The sequence below is a fragment of the Cyclopterus lumpus genome, chromosome 22 (assembly GCF_009769545.1).
Source record: "Cyclopterus lumpus isolate fCycLum1 chromosome 22, fCycLum1.pri, whole genome shotgun sequence".
NCBI lineage: Eukaryota > Metazoa > Chordata > Actinopteri > Perciformes > Cyclopteridae > Cyclopterus > Cyclopterus lumpus.
Window position 1 is genome coordinate 13,910,597 of NC_046987.1, and position 21,161 is coordinate 13,931,757.

At 42.1% G+C, this 21,161-nt stretch overlaps 1 protein-coding gene across 6 annotated transcripts in view; it reads right to left on the reverse strand.

Moving 5' to 3' along the window:
- The window catches only part of qkia (QKI, KH domain containing, RNA binding a), a 68,212-nt gene extending 47,051 nt beyond the window's left edge, over window positions 1-21,161 (reverse strand). For 2 of the 6 annotated variants that reach the window (XM_034525327.1, XM_034525331.1), the window contains exon 1: window positions 20,707-21,142. In XM_034525327.1, coding sequence (XP_034381218.1) covers window positions 20,707-20,851 — 145 coding nt within the window. In that variant the 5' untranslated portion in view covers window positions 20,852-21,142. Of the gene's footprint in view, window positions 1-20,706 lie in introns of all 6 variants that reach the window. The other 4 variants (XM_034525328.1, XM_034525330.1, XM_034525329.1 and 1 more) reach the window with 3 other exon arrangements.

The window sequence follows — 21,161 nt, forward strand, 5'->3', positions numbered from 1 at the left end:
CTTTAGTCCACATCCAGAATTTGCGTATTACCGGGGGGTTTGGCAGTGACACATCATACAGGGAGGAAACAGGACAGCATAACAAAGGGAGTAATGGAAATATGAAAAACAGGAACCGTAAACTACGAATGATTATGTATCGTTTGTCCAAAAGAAAAGAAAATCAAGTAAAAAGAGCATAAACATAATGGACAGTATTTTAACTACACGGTCATACATTTGATCTATTTAACCCCTTGATGGATAAGCAAATCTATTTCACAGCCTGATCACTCTTAGTTAGCATTTCTAGAAAAGGTGATCACATGCTATGACGATGAAATGCCCCTTGGTGCTATACTTGCTGTGCCCGTCTCACCAAGCAAACATTAATAAACGACATTCTGTAGTTTAGAAAATCAGTTCTGTCCATAGCTCACGCCAAAAGAAAATATAATGTGTGCTATCGGCAACCTCCAATTCATCCAAGAGATGCCATCCTTCTGATAGCGAGAGAAAAACAAAGTGTGCCCACGTGACAACCACCAGCAGCACCCCTCCTCCTAATTCTATTTCCTCTTGCTGAAATGCCACATTAACATAATGGGGCCGTGCTGGGCCATCAGTGGGGACGTGCAGCATTTGACAACCACTAATTTCAGTACGGCAAGTCTTTTCTGAAGCGCTGCGCTCATCTACAAATCCCCGCCTGCTTTGCAGTCAACAAAAGCAGTTGTCTAGCTGTCCACCCACGCAGAAAAGGCGTTTGTAAGAAAGACACAAGTGAAGCGAGGTAGACTAAGGATATTTGAGAGGCAGTGAGCTGAGGAACATGATGCGAGAGGAAGAGGCTGTGACTTGAGAGCTTCTTGACCGTGACAAAACTTTGGGGGAAACAAACACCCACTTGTCCCTCAAAAGATGAGAAGCTTAGTTGTCATTATGTGACGTTGTTGGACGATCTAGTAGGATAAACTTTTTTGGGGGGTCGAATTTAAGAAGATGCTTGAATTTCGGCCATGATATTTTAAATTATGACCAAGTGAAATAGCTAGTATTATGATATTCCTAACATTTAAACCAATCATTGGTTATAATAATAATAATAATAATAATAATAATATGATTCAAATCAACATGCTGATTTAGTAAACATAGCTAATTTCATAGAATTACAAAAGTTAATGTTGCAGCCTCTCTGTTTGAACATGATCTAATGAATGGAAACGGCATGAGGCAAACTTGGAGAATGGAGTGGAGAGAAAGAGATTAAAAACGGAGCTAAGAAGAAAATAAATAAATAAATAAAGAGAGCGAGAGAGCAGAGTAAAACTATAAAATAGGGAGTAGTCAAGAGGAGATACTGTAATCAGGTTTAAGACTGGTGAAGATCATTCAGCTAGACCTGCTCCAGAGAACGGGAACAAGTCCATTAAGAGCCCAAAAATAGACCTGTTCCATGACTGCTTTGTCCTCACCATGTAGCTCACAGTAAAACATCCTCTGACCAGGCAGAGCACATCTGTCCATATAAAAGTGGTGAGTGAGAGAGAGAGAAAAGAAGAAATGCAATGGGTGAGTAATCAGTGTGATAAGCTTTGCCTGAGAAAAGCAACTTTAGATGCCTTGCGATGCCTGGTAAAAAAAAAAAAAAAAAAAGGCCGATAGATGAACTCTAACACCAATTCATCTTGAAGCCGAAAGGATCAATGTTTAACTCTGCAGTGTGAATGAGTCCTTCCTGTTTAGGGGGGTTAAAAAACTGCAGCCTTCGGAATCAGTCCATCTTTTTCTGGTTGCACAAGTAAAGTCAATTCATGATTTAAACAGGGGAAGAGAAAAATAAACATCTTGGAAGCCCAGGCAAATATAGAGACTTAAAACATAGTGGTTGTGTCACAAAAAAGAAAATTGTAAAAAAAAAAAAAAAAAAAAAAACGCAATCACAGATACACCCAAATGTGCCGGTGCTGAGTGAAACAAGACTAAGGCGAGGAACAAGCCTTTTCACTTTAAAGCTGTGCACTTTAGCAATCACAAAGCCTGGGTACCCGTTGCAAACGAAAGGATTTGGGCGTTTAATGCATTCCTGCCCTTTATTCACGGCACAGACGACTTTATCCAAGACGACACTCCACTTCAACAGTTTAGGGGTTTGGCAGGCCAAGCATATGAACGACGGAGGTTTCTTTTAAAGCAGGGAGCAGAAATATAGTGCGCATTGGTGAGGGTGACTGAGCCATGAAAACGTATGCATTTCTAGGTCTTATCGTCAACTCACAGCTGCCTCCTCTCTCTCTCCCCCTCCCTCTTTGAGAGGGAAGAAAAGTTTTTACTTCCTAATCTTTGATTTAACAGTAGGCCTACACGGCACACTCCTTTGATGTTCTTGCACACACACAATTCCTGTGCGGTTAATGAGTATACTGTACTATCAGCATAGTTAAGAACAGCATAGTTATTTCAGTTCTTACAAGGAAAATACTAGGTTTGATTTGCTTGAGGGAACATTTGCATTAATAAACTTGAATGTCAACATCGGGTAGCCAGTGGGCACCCGATGTTGACATTCACTTGCCTTTGTTTACAATTTACCAGATTGTAAACGTAATGTAAAGATTGTAGGAGTGTGACAGTAAGCATGTGAATCACAATATGTTCAGTACAGGAGGCTTCCATTTGGTACGCGACTGGCTTTGGTTTTGAAGACCCTATGAACCAAGACATTACAGTATATAATAGTAACACTGGACAAGCAGGAGTAGATCAGACTGTGGATCAACATTTTCCAACCCAATTAAGGCACTGTTATGTCTCTGGGAATAAATACATCAAACAAACTAACTCATTTGCGAGAGCATAACCCACGTGTGTCTGTTACTTGTGGTAGTCTATAACACACTTGGGTGCAAGGCACTCTCCCCATGGCACCCTTAAAGTGTTTCCTCGCAGAGCTGTAGCAGAGGAATGGTAATAGGAGGTAAAAAAGATAAAAACACAAATGTTGGGGGATAAATAGTTGATTCGACTGTCCCTGACTGTTGAGCCATCATATCAGTTTTAGATTAGATATACTTTATTTATCCCCAGGAGGAAATTTCTTTGTTGCAGCAGCAAGCATGTTTACAACATACAGCTTTGGCTACATGTTGGCACAGAATGAGGACATGTGGCACCAATCACTTACATTAGTTACACTAACAAAATGATCACCACCAGTATGGACATAAGGAATCTGTAATCACAGTGATCAACGCGTTTTTCAATGTACATATGGCATGTGGGTATTGTGAGACAATATGATGTGGATATAAGCACTGGGTCCCACAGGCTGAGGGGTCTAAATTTCTCGACAGAAATGATGGTGTGGATTGCTGGCAGCCAGTGGGAGAGATTTATGTTGTGTGTCAGGGATTCTCCCAAGGCACGCTGGGTAAAAAGCTCCAGCGTCAGGTCTTTAAGTAGATGGGCCAATAAATAAACGACTAGCATAACAAGGTTTCGGGATTCTCTCCTCCCTGAGCCAGGTCAAAATGTATTGAATTACAGGAAATATATCCCATACAACAATGCTTACTCATCTCATAGGTAAAAAGCAAGCCATTGAGGAACTGTGCTTTCATCCAAATTGGGACCGAACGGTTGATGCATCCTACATCAGTAAAATGCTTACATAATAACCAATAAAGCTAAACACTGCGATGTGTGCACGTTATATCCCAGCCAACTACCTACCCAATAGCAGCACGTTCCACTCTTTGATCATCAACAATGATCTGAAGCTACCACACAAGACAACATGAAGCCTTAACAATACACAGGAGCGTGTGTGCCCCGACACAAACTTAAGTACATGCAATACATATAGAAACAGACAGCGAACTGAACTATTAAAAAACGTCCACAAACACATGAGCTAATGAGCTTTGGTGTTTGTAGGCAAGGCTCTCTTGAGACAGGGAATCCACATAAATAACTCCACGCAGAAGGAGAGAATCTGCCCAACAAATATAGACGGAAACAAGCAGGAAACTGTGCTATATCTCGTCTCTCCCTTACCATCCGCAGACACATAATTACTGACCAAGAGACAGGCGAACATGTTACACATTAACCTCACATTCTCCCTCGACTCTTACTGGTTGATCATTTTCTTGTGAAAACCAGTGCTACGAAGTTTGTAAAACGCAAATTAGGATTATTAGAACTATATAATACATTTACAATATGTTTTTTGAAGGATGTCATTGAATGTAATGTATAAATGATAATGTATTCAGATCTACAGCTGAACACAGACATGTTTTAGCAACTTGGTGATTTTAAGATTTTTTTTGTTTTCGCAATTTAAAAATCGGTCTGTCAATCAAACCATGGGTTAAAAACATTCTTGCATTCCTACCTTCTCCTTTATTCTGGCTGAACCCCTGAGAATATGTAAATTTCAGAATGTGTAGGTATGGCTAAGAACAGCAATCAGCAAAGCCATTAATCATAACTGGTGACAAATGCAATGTTTTCTGGGGCTGTCACTGTGACTGCATGCAGGAAAGGGGGAAAGTGCCAAGCTGAATGTGGCTTTCTGTGTCCGCTGGCAGCAACAGTGACGGCGGGCTATAGGAGCGTGTCATAGCGCGTTAGTCTGGTGATTAAACAAAGCAAACAGACAACGAGAGAGGGACCAAAGGATAGGCAGAGCTGAGGGGAGGCAAGAAAGAAGCAGAGACAGTGATAAAGGGGGACAAAGGAGACTGAATACACTAGTTTATTAGCTTGTATTGGAAATTCTATTTGGAAAAAGTTGGGTTGTTTTACATCTGAGAAAACAGCAAAAAGTGCTTGCAAAACAAATAGTTTGACTAGAGTAACTGCTGTAACCTAACTCCAGCATCATAAAGTGAATAGCTGAACGGGTGAGGCTTGAGAAGGAGTAATGATGAGATCATGATAATGGTTAAGGGAAAGTCATTAAACAACTGCCAAGTGGCCCACAAACAGAGACGTCAAAAGGCAGCTTTAAAAAAACAGATGCTAACAGTCAGAGAAAATCTTGTTGTGGTCGCCAAAACTGGCAGCTTCTAAGAGTGTTTGCAAGTGTTTGAAAAATGAAATGACAGAATGGTGATTACTAGAGCTATTCCTCAAAAGTTGACAAAACACTTCAGCCACTGGTTTAAGGCCAACTGTCTTTAGAATGGTAAAATGGAAGCGATTGCTACGTTGACTATTTTAAAATGTTTATTAAAAAATAGTAATGTAATTTTATTTTTCTTTGCAGTAGTTTACATGCGACACTGCAATGTAAACCATTAAGAATATCTTGTCACAGGCTGGATCTGGGATATTTTTTAAAAAAAGATACCAGTTTCATCACTTACAAATAAAATAAAAAGGCGTTTTATAGTCAGTCACATTTGGCTCAACATTATTCTTAAAGTTGGAGCAGAAGCCTATCTTACCCTTCTCGCTTACACCCCCATGCTAACCCATCCCAAACTTAACTTTGAATTGAGTGGTTCAGACAGTATCTGCAGAGCTATTAAGACCTCAGACTAAAATTAGAATAAGGGATCATCACATTTGATGATGTGGAACTGCTTTATGAGGCTATGTGCTGGTGGGGGCACGCTAGCAGCTCAATGAGCCATAGGAGTGCCAGTTTTGTGCACTTAGTGGGGTCTACCATAGAGTGAGGTGAAACTGGCAGGGAGGGCTGGCTCGATACAGAACCATAATGGCTTACTCTTAATGGTTGCCGCAAGGGGCCAACGTTCATTACTCTCTGCGTGGGGGGACTTTAACAGTATCCTGGGGTGAGACTTGCGAGTGCATGCACGCTCACACGCACTTAAACTTGGGGGAGGCACCGCAAGGCACATGAGCAAGATGGAAAGCTACAGAAACAGTTTTCTTTCCTTCACACACACACTGGCAAAAAAAAAATCCTTAAAAGAGGCACTGGCAAGTGTTAGTGTGGTAGTTAACAGAAAGCTTAAAAGGTCCTGAAGGTACTTTTTAATATTGCTAATTTGTCAACGATTGCAGAAATATTCTAATCTAGTGCAGCACAAGCTAGAGTTCTGTGCTAGTACTTCCTCTCTCCTCAGTTCACCTGTTAAAGTAGCCTAATACCCTAGCTCAGCTGAAACGGACAACATAATGCACACAAATGCAAAATCAGGCTCCCTCTAAAATGCCAAGCAAAGATAGGCTATTTTACTGCTGCTTTTGCCATCTAAAAAGGGCGAGCGATATGTAGCGTTAAATTGGAAGTCACAGCAATAGTCATTTAACAGGCTGGCTTTAAGAGAGAAGCCTCGTGAGCTGAAAATGGTTTCACAAATTTGAGGGGATATACTTTGCAGAAAAGGAAATAGCCTCCCTCAACTAAGCTACGAGACAAGAAGAAATCCCATCCCACCTTCTACTTCCATGATATATAACCTGTATATGTTTGATTCCATCATACTAAAAAGCAATCTCTACGGGAGCAGTCAAAACCAGTGGATTAATTAGTATGCACACGCACACACCGCGCATACATACACCATTAAAAAAGCATGTGCACAAACAGCCAAGCAGATTGTTGGTTTTTCTGCATCTCGTGAGATCTCATTTCACAGACTTTACCTGCCAGTAAAATCAGGCAGACAAACAAAATCAAGATATGAGCCGTGCTGCACAACGCTGCTCAAGAAGCCCCCTCTCACTTAGCTTTAACCCATTTACCTCTACTTTTAGTGTTTCAGGGATGTACACGCGCAACTTAGGCATCTAGAAACCTCCACAAACACGCACACTAAAATGAAGCACAGGATGCATGCTGTGAGCTCAACAAGATGGGAGAAAACAAGATAAGGAATGGGAAGAATAACAGGATGAGGAGTCAGGATGCAAGCTGATGGGATGTATGTCTGTGGATGAGAAGAGCAGTCCGTGGCCCCATTTTGCATTGACCAGAAATCCTCTGGACCTTGAAAAGGGGTGCCCCTTTCCTTTGCCCAATGCCTGGAGTGGCCCAAAAAGATTGGCGTTCCCTGTCAGTTAGAATTTGAGGAAATTGTACTTGCTTGATTCTTGTTGTTCTGAGTTTGGACTCATGGTTTAATGCACTTATTGTAAGTCGCTTTGGATAAAAGCATCAGCTAAATGACATGTAATGTAATGTTAAAAAAAGGCTATGCCTCACAGGATGACTGATGAGTTAGCCAAGACTGTCGACTAACATTCAGATGATCTAAAAATGCAGAGCATTATTCATCTATTAAAACACATCTTAAGCTGCACACAGCTGACCCATTCTTCATGCAACAATGGCAGGAAAGGTCCAGCTGTCAGAAGAGGAAACAAGACAGGAAGAGGTGGAAGGAAAGGCTCCAACTGTCAATGTGACTCGAGAAGATAACATTCTCATTGCTTCATGTCCCCACCCCTGTAACTGAGGAGTCCACAGTGCTCACAACATATGAGAGGATCATTTGTTATATTGCCCACCATTCAATCAAAATAAGATGTTCTACTTTATCCAATGGGATAATATACCATGATCTGAAAAGATCAAGGCCTAAATCCTTTTGGTGAGATTATAAAGTCTACTGAAAGAGCAACAAATAGTTAATGTGAAGGAAACGAAATAGGACACGGTGACATTCAGTTAGTCATTACCATCACAGGTAGGGTTGCAAAGGGGCGGAAAGTTTCCACGGGAATTTTGAAAAAAAAAAAATAGTTTATTTGCAAAAGCATATAACAGGGAACTTAAATGTAGTGGAGAACAAGACTATGCACGCCTAGCTCAGCTGGACCCTGAATGCAGCTTGTTGGGAACATTTTCTGCCAGAAACATAAAACGTTCTGTTGTTTTTGAACGTCTTTGTCATCAGTGTTGCGTCTGAAGTGTGAGAGCGCAGAGTTGCGTAGAGGCCAAGAGCGGTATTGCAGACAGATAGAGATTTCAATTATAGCTCGCAACATAGTGAAAAAAATAACTGAACTAGTTCATTTTTTGGAGCTGTGAACTTAGTTCAAAATGTTGAACTATGAACTGAACTAGTTCATGTAGAAAGTGAACTTTCCCAACACTGTTTGTCATATAGCATATTGATTACTTGGTAAACTGAAGCCATGTTCATTTTAATACCAAGTTTATTTATATACAGTAGACTAACTTTACAGCAGTGAGGAGGATGTTGATAAGGTCCAGGAAGAAAGCATTTAGACCTGAAAGGATTCAGGGAAAAACACACAAAAAAAATTGGGTTTGGGGGTGGTGATCATAGGGAATACACCTTTTTTATTCAACGTTCATGTTTTTGTTTTAAGGAAAATGTCAACACAGATAAAAAAAGGTAGGTGGGGGAGTGACATGAGGAAAGAAACACATTCCTTTCCATCTCTCATTATCAGGAATGATGTCACTTGATGTCAACAAGAAAACAATGCCACAAAAGCAGACACTAAAAATAACAGTTACAACTGCAAGTATTTTTGTGAGCAAATATTCTTCAACCCTGTTTTCTGTGACAGTCTCATCTGTTCAAAGAGCAACATTAAAACTGAACACTGACCTGGACCAAAAGGGTTTTTCCTGGATCAAAATTAGACAAAGTTGGTACCTCCAACACCTCATAACCCATTTGGAGATTACCTCACTACATTGTATGTGGGGTGGTGCTTCCCCTGACCTTATGTTTGTTTGGTATTGGTATTATAGTGTTCATTATTATAATTTTGATAGTTACATAATTCTCTATTTACTATGCTTTCCCATAGTTCCGACATGCATGCTATAAAATGTAAAAAATAATTTTGTCATGCAATACGAATAAAACAAGGTGGTACAATACACATTTGCCAGGCGGCACAGCTGTGAGTCAATAATGCTCTGCACTATAATTTAAATATAGTGATTTAGAGTTACTAAACTACTTGAATTTAAACAAAATGAGCTATAATTAAAATGCGTATTACTAAAAGAAATATTATAATCTGATGCAATCAAATACAAAAGCCCTGCAATAACTCCACCATTATGCATTTAATCGTATTCAGCTGGTTGCAAGAGAGGCATTGATTAAACTCTATGGTTGTCCATGTAGTTAATTTTAATGAAAAAAAGAAAAGACAAAACACTAATGAAGACAACTCAAGGTAATCTTTTCATTTTTAATACATAATTGGTCATTGCCAGATTATTGGGAACACCAGGGTAAAACTAATGCAGTCTAAAACTAAAACAATTCAACAGTACCACAAGCTACATAAATACACAAAGAGCCACAACGTCCTCTCTCTAAAGCAGTTTCCACAAAGACTGGTACACTCAGAGTTGAAGGTTTTATGACTTGTCCTGTAATAATACATTTAGATTGGGTGGGTTTTAGTTGCCAGTGCAAATTAGATAGTGTATTTCCGGTTGTGATTACAGTTGACAGTGATGCACAATGCAGAATTTGAGCACTGCTTGAATTCTCCATACAGAAAAGCCCCAGAAACAACATGAATTATAAACACAGGAAGACAAACAGGTTACATCACAAAGTGTGTGTATGTGTGTGTATGCGTGTGTATGCGTGTGTATGCGTGTGTATGCGTGTGTATGCGTGTGTATGCGTGTGTATGCGTGTGTATGCGTGTGTATGCGTGTGTATGCGTGTGTATGCGTGTGTAAGCTGTTGTTCTATCCCCAGTCACCGGGCCTGCCGGGACTTGTATCTTAAGTTTAACTCCAACAGCCAGTCTCTGTTTCTGGGCGTGACGATGCACAGACTCACACCACAGCTGTTGTGTCTTTGCCGGCTCTTCATAGTCTTCACAACCTGACATAACATTGTTCAGGATCTGAATCGAATCAATTCAAACACTTACTCTTGTACAATACAAATTAGACTCACAAGTAATGTGTTAAATATCTTGATGGATGTACATGGTCCTTTGCCTGAACTTCAATTGTTCTGAGCCAAGTATAAATGGATGGATTGTATGCAAAGTGCTGGTAGCTGTAAGTTAAACTGGTACAGACTGCTTCTCTATGAACAAAACAGCCCTGGCACTGGTTAGAGACTGAACAACTCTCAAAGGCTGATGCACTTTGAGATAAGTGTTTTTGTCTTTAAGGAAAGGGAAAAAAAGAATAAAAGGCTTCCCCTGACCTTCTGTCTGCAGATCAGAGGAGCTGCTCTTTGGCTGTGTGTTTTGGTCTGGTTGTTTGATCCAGGAGATCTTTCAGTCGATTTGTTTCATCTGCCAAGTCATGTTGAATGTACCATTTATAGCAATTAAACACCACAGACATTGGAGGGTCTTTAACAACTGTGTCAGAGTGTAATACAAGGGAGGAGAAACAGAGACTAAACTGTCGTTAACCAAGCTTCCAGTACGCTCAAGCCATTAAACATCGATCTGCCTCAGTGCACTTGTGTGTGAGGACTTAACAAATCTGCAAGGGCAAACAAGTTCGCAAAATTACAGCCAGTGGGTGCAGGCATGTTGTTCTCTGCCAACCAGGGTTTGAGCCTAGGTGTGATTGAGTGGAGAGTCAAGCAAATACTAGGGTCCTGAGCGCAGACAGTGAGAGCTACGCTGATGTAAACCGACAGACCACGTAGCAGGCCTTTAATGTCACCACTGGTCCTCACATGAAAGAGGCAATGTAGCCCCAAGGCTGGATTTTTGCCTCACATACAAGTATAGAGGAAAGCTACAATAGAGAAAACAAATCGAAGAATTGAGCGGGAGAAGAAAAATCTGGAAAAGCAAGAGATGATAAAAGAGAACAGCAGTCGAGTCACTCATAAAATAAATAGCTAAGACAAAGCCAGGAAAAATGAGTCACTCCCTTGGGAAAATGGATACCGATGTTCTCCTGTGGAAAACACGATGACAATGAAAGAAGCCAATTTAAAATAAACAGATGAGGGGGGTGCATGTACATGGTTAAGACATAAATGCAAACTCTGTGTGTGTGTGTGTGTGTGTGTGTGTGTGTGTGTGTGTGTGTGTGAGAGAGAGAAACTGAAGTACAGACAGAGAATAGTATCGTATATATGGTGATGAGGGAGGAGGAGCAGAGATAGAACCAAGGTCTGGTTCATCAAGTGCCAGATGCTCAATAATAATAATAATAATAATAATAATAATAATAATAAGGTTGGAAGGAAGAGCTCCCCTCAAACAGCCTAAACTCATGTCAGACAAATACTCTCAATAAAAGTAAAGAAGGGAAGAAGAGAGGAAGGGTGGAACAGGGAAGGGGAGTGAGGGATTAGAGGGGACAGAGAGAGACAAGTCCATCTCTGTGCAGACTATTCTTCACCTTAAGGTGTCAACAGCAGCTGGTGCCTTGGCACCTTCCTCATCTCCACACCTGTCTACCCCGCCGTGTGAATCTACACATCGTCCAGCCTTCGCTGCCTTTAACCACTAAAGGACCACTAACTGGACACCGTGTATGCTGGCCACCTCCGGAAGAAAGCCAGAAACATCTACACAGACATTACACACCCGGGGCACTCTCTGTTTGTTCCACTGCCTTCAGGAAGAAGACTCAGGACTATTAAAACCCGGACTAACAGGCTGAGGAACAGCTATTTCCCCAGAGCGGTTTCCTCCATCACCCCACCACCCCACACCGGACAGTGCTGCGGGGGGACAAAAATAGACAATAACAACACTTTTTCACTTTTAAGCCATTGCTGCCTGTGTTTTACATTTTATTTATTGTTCAATGTCTTGTTTTAAATTAGAATGTCCTGTCTTAAATGTTTTTACCTGTTGCTTGTACTGGCTGAGTTGCCAACTTAATTTCGTTGTATGTTTTTTACAATGACAATAAACATCCTTACCTTACCTAAGGCTTACAATAAATTATTTTACCGACACACTGCAGGAAATCACAAACAGATATCCAATCCAAAACCCCTATAGCAATCTGAGTGAAATCACTCCATTTCTTAATTCCAGGTTGTGTCACTGAGTCCTGCGAGAAAATACACACCAGACAGACAGGAGCAGCTGTAATCTTATCCAATATGATAACAAAGCAACACCTCGTAAGTTGTTTATGGGCAACATTCATATGTAATGACACAACGCCAAGAAGGCTTTATGACTTAAAGTTAAGTCATAAGTGTGCTTGAGTAGCAGCTACAAGGTAATAGTTAGTAGTTGTGTGACCTGTCAAAGGTGGCAGCAGGAATGTCTATGCACACACAAGTAACTTTAGTAGACAATTTACTATCTGTGAGCTATGTAACTGTAAGCTAGATACGACAATATATTAAAAGCTTCTCCGGTTGGAGGTGCATTCCGAATTCAATCACCAGTAATTAGGTGGTCGGGTTCAGAGGGAAAATGTCAAGTAATGGGTAATTAGGATAGTTAGCATATATGGCAGGATATATGGAATTGTGAGAAAATGGCCTGGTGCTTAAATCAAAAGGATCCACTCCGACACTATACGTCTACAACATGTATGACACCGGAAATGGCTTATGTTCTAAGTAAAGATCAACATGCTTCAAAGTGTCTCTACTATCACAATTCAACTGTAAGAGTAACAACATAGAACAGCACATTCAGCACTGTGCATGCAGCTAAGATAATAAACAAGTGATACATACAATACGTAATAATGCATTGCAATGCATCAGGCTTGTTTTACAAACAGCACTTGTGTACACACTTCTCTGTGAACTGGTAGGATTGACCTAGTGTGTGCGTCTGGCCCATTAAAGCACAAAAAGCCATTGTGCATCATTAGGTGAGGGGGAGGAATGGAGCGACAGAGGGGTGGAGTGTGGAGCTGAGGGAGGGGTCAGTGACCTTCCTCATAACCAACCAAATGACCTCATTCACAGCACATAGGAATCCTCTGTCTCCCCCCACTGTTCTTTATCACATTCACCATCCTCCCCTCTCGGCAGCCTTGCACGCCTTTTTCCTTTCAGCGAACACAATCAATCAACTGAGCAGGGACGAGGCTCATGCTCACTAACCCTTTCATATACACAGCACATTCTTTCCTGCCAGTTATCTGTGGGGTTGTATGCCAGTCTTTCCTATGCCACACAGGGTGATAGAGAGGGACTTGGTTTCATCAATTAAAGTCTAATCATACAAAAACAACCATTGTTTCTGTTCTGTAATCTCCTCCAAACCACTGAACTGATAAGGACAGACAGACTTAAGCCTCAGCACAAACAGAAAAAACAGCGACATACACTAAGCAAACATAACGGTCACAAAACTTTCACTTGCAACTCTGACAGAATTTGTGTGCTTCTACAATCAGTTTGGATTGAATGCGTACCTGGGCATTTATTATGCGAGGCAAATTATGTTTTACAGCACAAGACCACGGGGCAGATAGCCACTGTAAAATACAACTGTGCAACACATGTAGTTATTGTAAGGCCAGACTACATGCAACTGTGTCAGAGAGACAGTGGATTAAAAATCAGACGTGAAGCTTCATTCATGACGTTGAAAGGAAACATTTGAATGCAGCACAGTTTTTTTTGCATGTGAATGAATTCTCTTTAAACCCAGTATTTCTGCACAAAAATATGTAAAAAGGGTAATGGTGGTGAACATATGCATTAGCTTTTGATAAATGGTTGCACTGAAAATGGTATTGTGAAACAGTCAGACATGGACTTTAACAAGTAAGCACTAAAACATGTGTTGAAGCTGCTGAGAGTCAGGGAAGGAGCAAGTCTGGTTTAGACTGGAGTTCCCAGTGCTTCATATTTGATGGCAAAAAGCTACAAAGATCTCTCTACCTCTTGCCACCTCACTTTCTTCGGCCCTAAGGGAAGGTTATGGCAGCGCCGCCTGCTCTTGCCAAGCCTCACAGAAACAACACGGGCCACTGAGGCACAGGTAAATTATTCATCTTTGATTTATTGGCCAGCTGGCAACTAAACCCAGGTAAAGACTGCAAACCACAGGCAGACTGAGCCACTAGGGTGTTTTAAAAAAGGAGGATGAGGCTAGCAAACCTCTTGGACTAAAGAGTTTGGACATGGATGAGGAGAAAATTAACAAAGAAGTGACTGTCACAAAATAGGAAGGTTTAGGAAAACATATGGGGACTTTGATAAGTGGAATGGGGATTGCTAGTGCCAGCTGGGAAAGAAAAAAATATCAAATTACAGACTTATTATGGATTCAACATTTGTAGATATTTAAAGCAAGTAGACGTTCCTGTGCCTCACTCTGGATGGTATTCACATTTAGCTGAGCAAAAACACACTATGAGTGTGAGTGGGGAAAACAAACACCAGGCTGGAGGTTAAGTGCTCTGACTATGCTCCTGGTAACATTCCTGAGCTGGCTGCCAATGCTCGCTTGCCATTCCTCCTCTGAAAGGAGAGAGAAAATGAATGCAGAAGGGTGGGTGACTCAAAGAGAGGAACAAAGTGAGCATTCAGCTCATTTTTCTATGATAAAAACGGGGAAGGAAACGGGAAGTATGACAAATGTTGATGGTATGATTCCGGGAAGAATTGTTAAGACTTTACAACTGTTGTGACTGTACAGGCGCTTAAAAAAGAAAGTAAAAATAAGGGGGGCCACTGTGAGTAAGAGCGGTGGGAGAGCTATTCAAAGCACTCAAAGAATGCAACAGGGTGGGGCTCATACTTCTGAGAAATATTTTGCATGCTGCATATCCACACAAATGTGGGGGGGGACAGAAGTTTTGGATCAAGATTTAATCTAAATTAATCAAAAGAAAGATGACAGACAGACCCATGTCTATGGGAGAGGGCACAAGAAGAGCAGGCTTCTTTTTCACCACAGCCAGAAAACAGCTCCCCACCCCTCCTTCTCCCCATCTGTCTGAAGGAAAAAACAAACCACTGATTCGCCTCCTCCATAGCCTATTCCTATCTGAAATGGGTGTTACTTCCTGTCAGATGTTTTGCATGACACACAAATGGTAGAAGCTGACATAACCTGGGTCAAGGGCAATGGGAGGCGCCATGGTTTCAGAAAAAGGAATAAACAACCACATTTAATGAACCCGTCTGTGTTAGGAAGCTGTTGTGACATAATTATTACAACATCCCCTAATTCACCTTCCTCTTTAACACTGCTCGTTGTCATGTAGAACACACACACACACAGAACTATGACTCTTGCGTTAACAGAAACAACACAATTAAATACCGTCAGTGAAATTCACTGTGCATCTAGTTGCCCTGTTCGCCATTAATTTGAATACGATTGCTCAGCTTTAAGGCTACAGAAGTAAAAAAAAAAAAAAAAGAAGAGATAAACTGCCTCTAGAAATGTGTTGTCTAGCAGCCAACAGTAATAGAAGGGAAGACACATAGTTTTGGCGACAGCGAGCCAGATAGTCAGCCAGGCAGTCAGGGTAGGGCACGGAGACGGGAGGCCAGGCAGAGGCAGCGGTGATAAGGAGGCCCAGCACTCACGGGATTGAGGCCTGAGATAAGAGCCCGGAGCTGTCGCTGGATGACTTTATCTTACAGCACCCGCTGGGGGGTGGCATTGCTGGGGCTGGAGTGGGGCCAAGGGAGCAGGATTGGTCCGGGGTTGGAGCTAGAACATGAACTGAAAAGCTCACACAGGCACTGTGGTGGGGGCTTCTGGATAGGAGGGCTGCTCAGCAAAGGCACGTCAGAAGGACGACAGGAAAGGCAACACTGGGTCCTGCCACAACCCCGACATGGCACCCTGTCAGACTTATACCACCTAATTTATTACCAGAGAGGAGAGACTGAGAAAGAAGGATCACATGAGTGCAGGCGAGAGCCAGACACAGAAAGACAACACAAAGGCTACAATTCTGCTTTCTCACTGGTGGCGACAGCTCAGTAAACCAGCTCACAGAATGGCTCTCGGTTAATTAAATTCCAGCTTTTAAGTGGTGCTTTGGAAGAGAATGTGGGGAGAAGGGGGTTGGGGTTATAACACGTTTCAGCATGCGACAACAGTCCTGGCCTAACACCCTCATTTCTCTCTTCCTGTGCTCTCTTAACGGCTCTAAGCTGTTTCTTATTTTGCAAGCGGAATTCAGTCTTGTTAGCTGATCAATTTATTGCATGTCAGAGGTTAGTCGAGGTCTAGCCCTGAGCCAAGAAATGCCACGGGTTAACCTACAGTGGGCAAGAACAGTCCTACAACAGCTAGTTACAGAATGAAAGAAACCAGATTGACTGAAATATGGGACATCAGGTGGAAAACCAATCAGACGTCTAGCATTCTCTCAGTTATCAAAATATGTTCTCTAAATAGGTGTTCCCAAAGGACCAATTCCCTACACAGGCAGGCACCATCGTGGACAGTGGACAGCAGACAGTTTGTCCTCCAAACGCTGACAACTCTCCCGGGAAGGTCCTGTTAATCAAGGCACACAGAGCAAAACAAGCAGATACAAAACTGTATATGCAAAAGGGGGTGGTGCAGCCAGGAACAAATGGTACAATGCACCATGTGGCTTGGCAACACAGCGTGCAACGGAACAACGGCCCATTTAAACTATTATACAAACAAAGCCCAACAATGAGCTCATAAGGAAAGCTAAGGAGAGCTTATAATAAATACGTTCAATCAATCCAACAATTCTTTTCTCCATAGAAAGACTGCATGACAACAAAACTTCACTTTCTCCTATGCTCTGCTAACTTACAAAAGCTCCCGCACTACTAGGATGCATCTCTAGATGTTATATGGGCTGTCTCCTTCTGCCAAGAGAAAATATAGCAATTTGAAGCAGCTTGTTGGCTGGCAGATCGTAAAGAGAAGTAAAAAAAAAAAACCTCCATAGCAGGTGTCACCTCGGGGAGATGAACAACTGCAACGCAAGGGGATTTCAAAAGGGCCCTGTCAATCAGCCAGAGTGACCTTGAGGGACTACACATATTGGGAACTTAACAAGGGTGTCCATGCACTCACGACACTAAGGCAGGGTGGAAGCAGTCATCTCACACAAGGGTGGTGTCAGCTTTCTTCTGCCAGGGAAACAGCTGTGCAGACATGCACATAACGAAGGGGGGCGAGGGCGACATGCGCAGCTGTCGAAAGGGTATACTCTTGAGAGATGGACAATTTGGGAAAACGTTTGAGGCTTCGCTAGATCTGTTTGCTCTTATTAGGCCCAATAATGTCTGACAAAAGGAGGGCCTTTAAGATGTTCAATCACATTTAAGCCCATGAAACAGATGTCATTGTAATTTTATAAACACATTAAAACTTTCGTCCCAGAGGAAACGCCTTGTTGATAGGTTAGGAGGGCCCTTAATTTCTTTGGGATTTTCTCCTCATTTGATAGCTCTACGCGGACTGGTTATGTTTCTCTCTCTGCTTGAGAATAAATAGCTTTTTCATATTTGTCGCCTTGAAATGACACACGCTTTTAATAAGACAGAACTCACCGAAAAGTCTTTTGTAACACTAACACAAACCAAATAAATTGACTTTTCAGATCAAACGTAATTCACAACACACTATCACAAGTTAAAGAAACCCTTCTGGAGTTGATCCTGTATGACTGGAAGTTGAAGTCGAGTGTGATGTTCATCACAATAACAAATCAGAAACCCTAACCCTAACCTGCCTCACTGATAATCATAAAAATGTGTCACACAAATATCAAGCTCAACTACCATTAACAAAAATTTTAAGATGTAATAACTTTCCTGAGCTTCTTTTAGTAGCTTTCTACTAAAAGTAAAAGGCCGTTGGGATGGAATATTAGTTTGAGCACTCTTTACCGTATTACAAATTGCATAGACTTGGTTCTGGTTTTTGGTTTTTACCCTGGGCGGGGTCCGTTTTTACCAGTCCGGAACAGGAGTGGGAGATAGCTGGCCCTGAATGTTGCATCATAGTTTCAGCTCTGTTCAAAGGGGACGCAAACCAAACCGCCCCTAACGGGAACCAGCCAGGCACTCGGGTGGCTTTCATCACACACACGCAATTTTTGGCGGCAGGATAAAGTTTAGGCTGGTGCTGTGGAAACACTTGTAAACCTCAGACTTGTGTGGTTTTTGAGGATTGAGAATGGTGTTGGGAAGTTGTGAGTGTCCCAGTCATGATTTCATAGGCACAAGAAGGGGGACCGTTTATCTGTCGAGTGAGAGACGTGTCGGACCAGTCCAAGAAAACCCCTAAGAAAAACCTGTTTCTCCAAAGTTACATCATATCATATTATGAAATACATCAAATTACAAAAGCTTTTTCTTTTAAGAAAGAATGACAAGTGAATCAGTTCTGCGATATCATTTCCACCATAAAAGTTGCTGTTAATTTGTTTTTGCAAATGAAGCAAATTATAAATCTGTAAATGTAAATCCCCACTGGTCAAAATGAGTTGGCCTAGAGCAGTTTTTACATTCTACCTACATGTTAAATGTCTTTCAAGCACTCACACATCTCAACAGAGTAAAATGTATTTCGTTCCCTACTTTTTAGTCCGACGGTTGGCGCACAGCTTTGGTAGTTTATATGAGCCGGGAACAAAGACAAAATACAAAAAAAGGTGACCTTTGACCTGGTACAAAATGATTTAGAAACTGTCTGCGCCTTCTGAACATCAGAATATTAAGGAAGTCACAGAGAAACAATTTTAACGTGATGGAACTAAGTTTAGTGATTTAAGTTAACAGTCCGTTTAAAAAAATAGCTCCACAAATATAAAAGCCAGGAAGTGTAAATGTATTACACACACAAATGATTTGTTAAATCACTGCTGACCACACAGAAGACGGAAACGCGGTTTCTTGCTTTCAGCTCACACAATGTGCCCACGGCTGAGTAAACGATAGGTACACAGTCTGTGATCCCTTTTCTTTACTGTTCGGAGATTTTTAGGGTCTGTGACTGTGGGGGCTTGGAAATGCCAAAGGGGATCCGGGATGAAAAAGAAAATAAGCCTACTTCCCGACTCCCCCCGAAAATCAAAACTCCAACACACCCACCAATAAAATAAAGCAAGTGTCTCGTTAGGACTCAAAATCCAGTATTCCTCTTTAGTAAGGTGTTAATAGGGTATACACGGCTATCAAATGTTGTACTATTAATGACTCGTTTTTTAAAACATAATTATTTATTGCCTAACTGGAGGCTTAAAACAGGAGTGACACTCTTTTTCAGTTGAAGGGGACTATATTATCTCTACAATAAAGTGTCTTTAGGCAGATTATTGGGACTTTATTCGCTGGAGCGAAAATAACACTTTAAACTTGATTTGAGTATATGCATTGAGTGTTTAAACGTGTATTTTTGCAACGCTGTGAATGGTGCGGATACAGCCAACTTAACGTCTTTAAATCTTGTTTATCACCCCCATCAAGGAAACAAGAACATCTTTGCCAACCGGTTTAGCAACTACATAGTATGGAGCGTACTCATCCAGGCATGCAACCGAAACTGGCGGGTGAACTGCTCTTCACGTGAACACTCCCCTTGTTTATCCAGTGTTCTGCATGCCTTATATCTTTATGTATCAAAGTGTCATGTGTCCAGTCCGACACTCCACACGGCACGGGGACAGTCTGCTAGGGGGCTGTGGCGCTCTCTAGTGTCCCCAACTCAGTTACATAAAGCAGAGGTCCAACCATCCGCTTACACCAGATTATGTTATTGATACTATCCACATAAACGGCGAATAAGCCTCGTTTAGCAGCGTCGCTGCTTGTGCCAAAAGAAAATGTGACAACGCGTAAAAAACACGGGAGACAGAAAAATCCTGTCTGGACGGCGTCGCCAACAAAAAGGCGACGGAATTTTTGGTAGAGCACGTTTTGACTGGAAAACACGACGGCTGCTGCAGCAGAAAGGAAATAAAAACCGAAAAGAGGTTCACCCTCCTCCTCGTTTGGTAACAAAATAGTGTAGTGAGACGAACAAAACGGTGCTTTTAATTAAAAAAAACAAAAAAAGTTAGACGGTTGAAATACTCGGCATGCTCTCGCCCTCTCAACAGCAACTAACTGGCCATTGTTTGGGCAACAAGCAGACACACATTCCTCCGTGCTTTTAAGCTCGGCCGCTGGGCAACAACCAACAGAAGCCCCTCTGAGCAACAAAAAAAAAAAAAAAAAAAGCTTGGAAACTCAACATTTGTTAACGCGTCTTCGCGTTATCTCGACCCGCAGGTATTGACTGGTTGGGTCTGTATTTGAAGACGTAAGCTAAGTTTAACGTGACGGTTTCTGGTTCCCGGAGAGTTCAACGGAATGCAGACACCCGTGCTCGCTAGCTTAAAATGTGGCTAACACGAGCTAAATCGCAGTTGGAACATGTGGAATCAGGCCCCCGTCTAAATTAAATGAGACACAGGTTCAATGAACCTAACGGGTGGATTCAAAATCGCTCCGTGGTCGGTTTGTGTCAACACGTTGGCGGCGATAAGGCCGGTTCTTATTTTTATTTTTTTTCTAACTGCGTGAAAGAAAGTTTTTGTCTCGTCGACGCAAAAGTCGAGAGTGGGGAAACAAACTCCGTGGAAGCCCGACGTTAGCAGCACAACTCTCACATCCACCTCTCGTTGCGGTCCACGGACACTCGAGGGGCTGCTGGGTTCACTGTGTAGGACTCTGGGAAGTTTTAACCGTTATTGAGTAATATCGTTGTCGCCGTTGAAACTGCGAGTACGGGTCTCCCACTGTTGTGTAGCAAGGGCACGGGACTGCGCCGTGGTCACGCTTCCTTCCCTCCCCGGCGTCTCTTCCCCCATCGCTCAAGACGAAGACTTACCTTCATCGAGAAGCCTCTCCAGGTGTGTGAAGATGCCGCAGAGATTTGGCAAACTGGTCATGAGCTTCTTCTCGTTTAATAATTGCATCAAATAGTCGGGACTCGGCCTCGGTCGCTCCTTCACTTCGACCTCTCCGACCATCATCTTTGCGGCGAGAGCGGAGAACAAACCACCGAGAAACACAGAATCCTCTTTTGGGAAAAGGAGAAAAAAACGGAAAAAGAAAAAAAAAACTTGCGGCTCCAATCCCTCGCTTCCCTCCTCCTTGAGACGAGAAGACTCTGAAAACCCCCCTAAAAATTCAGGTTTGGTTTGTTCTTGTTGTTTGTGTGGCGAGGGGGGCAAAAAAAGAAACCGTTATCTTCCTTCCAGAGACTCGTGCGCCGTACTCTCCTTCTACGCCGTGTGCGCTCGGGGACGTTCGATTCCACCACTGTGGGCGCGAGAGACTGAT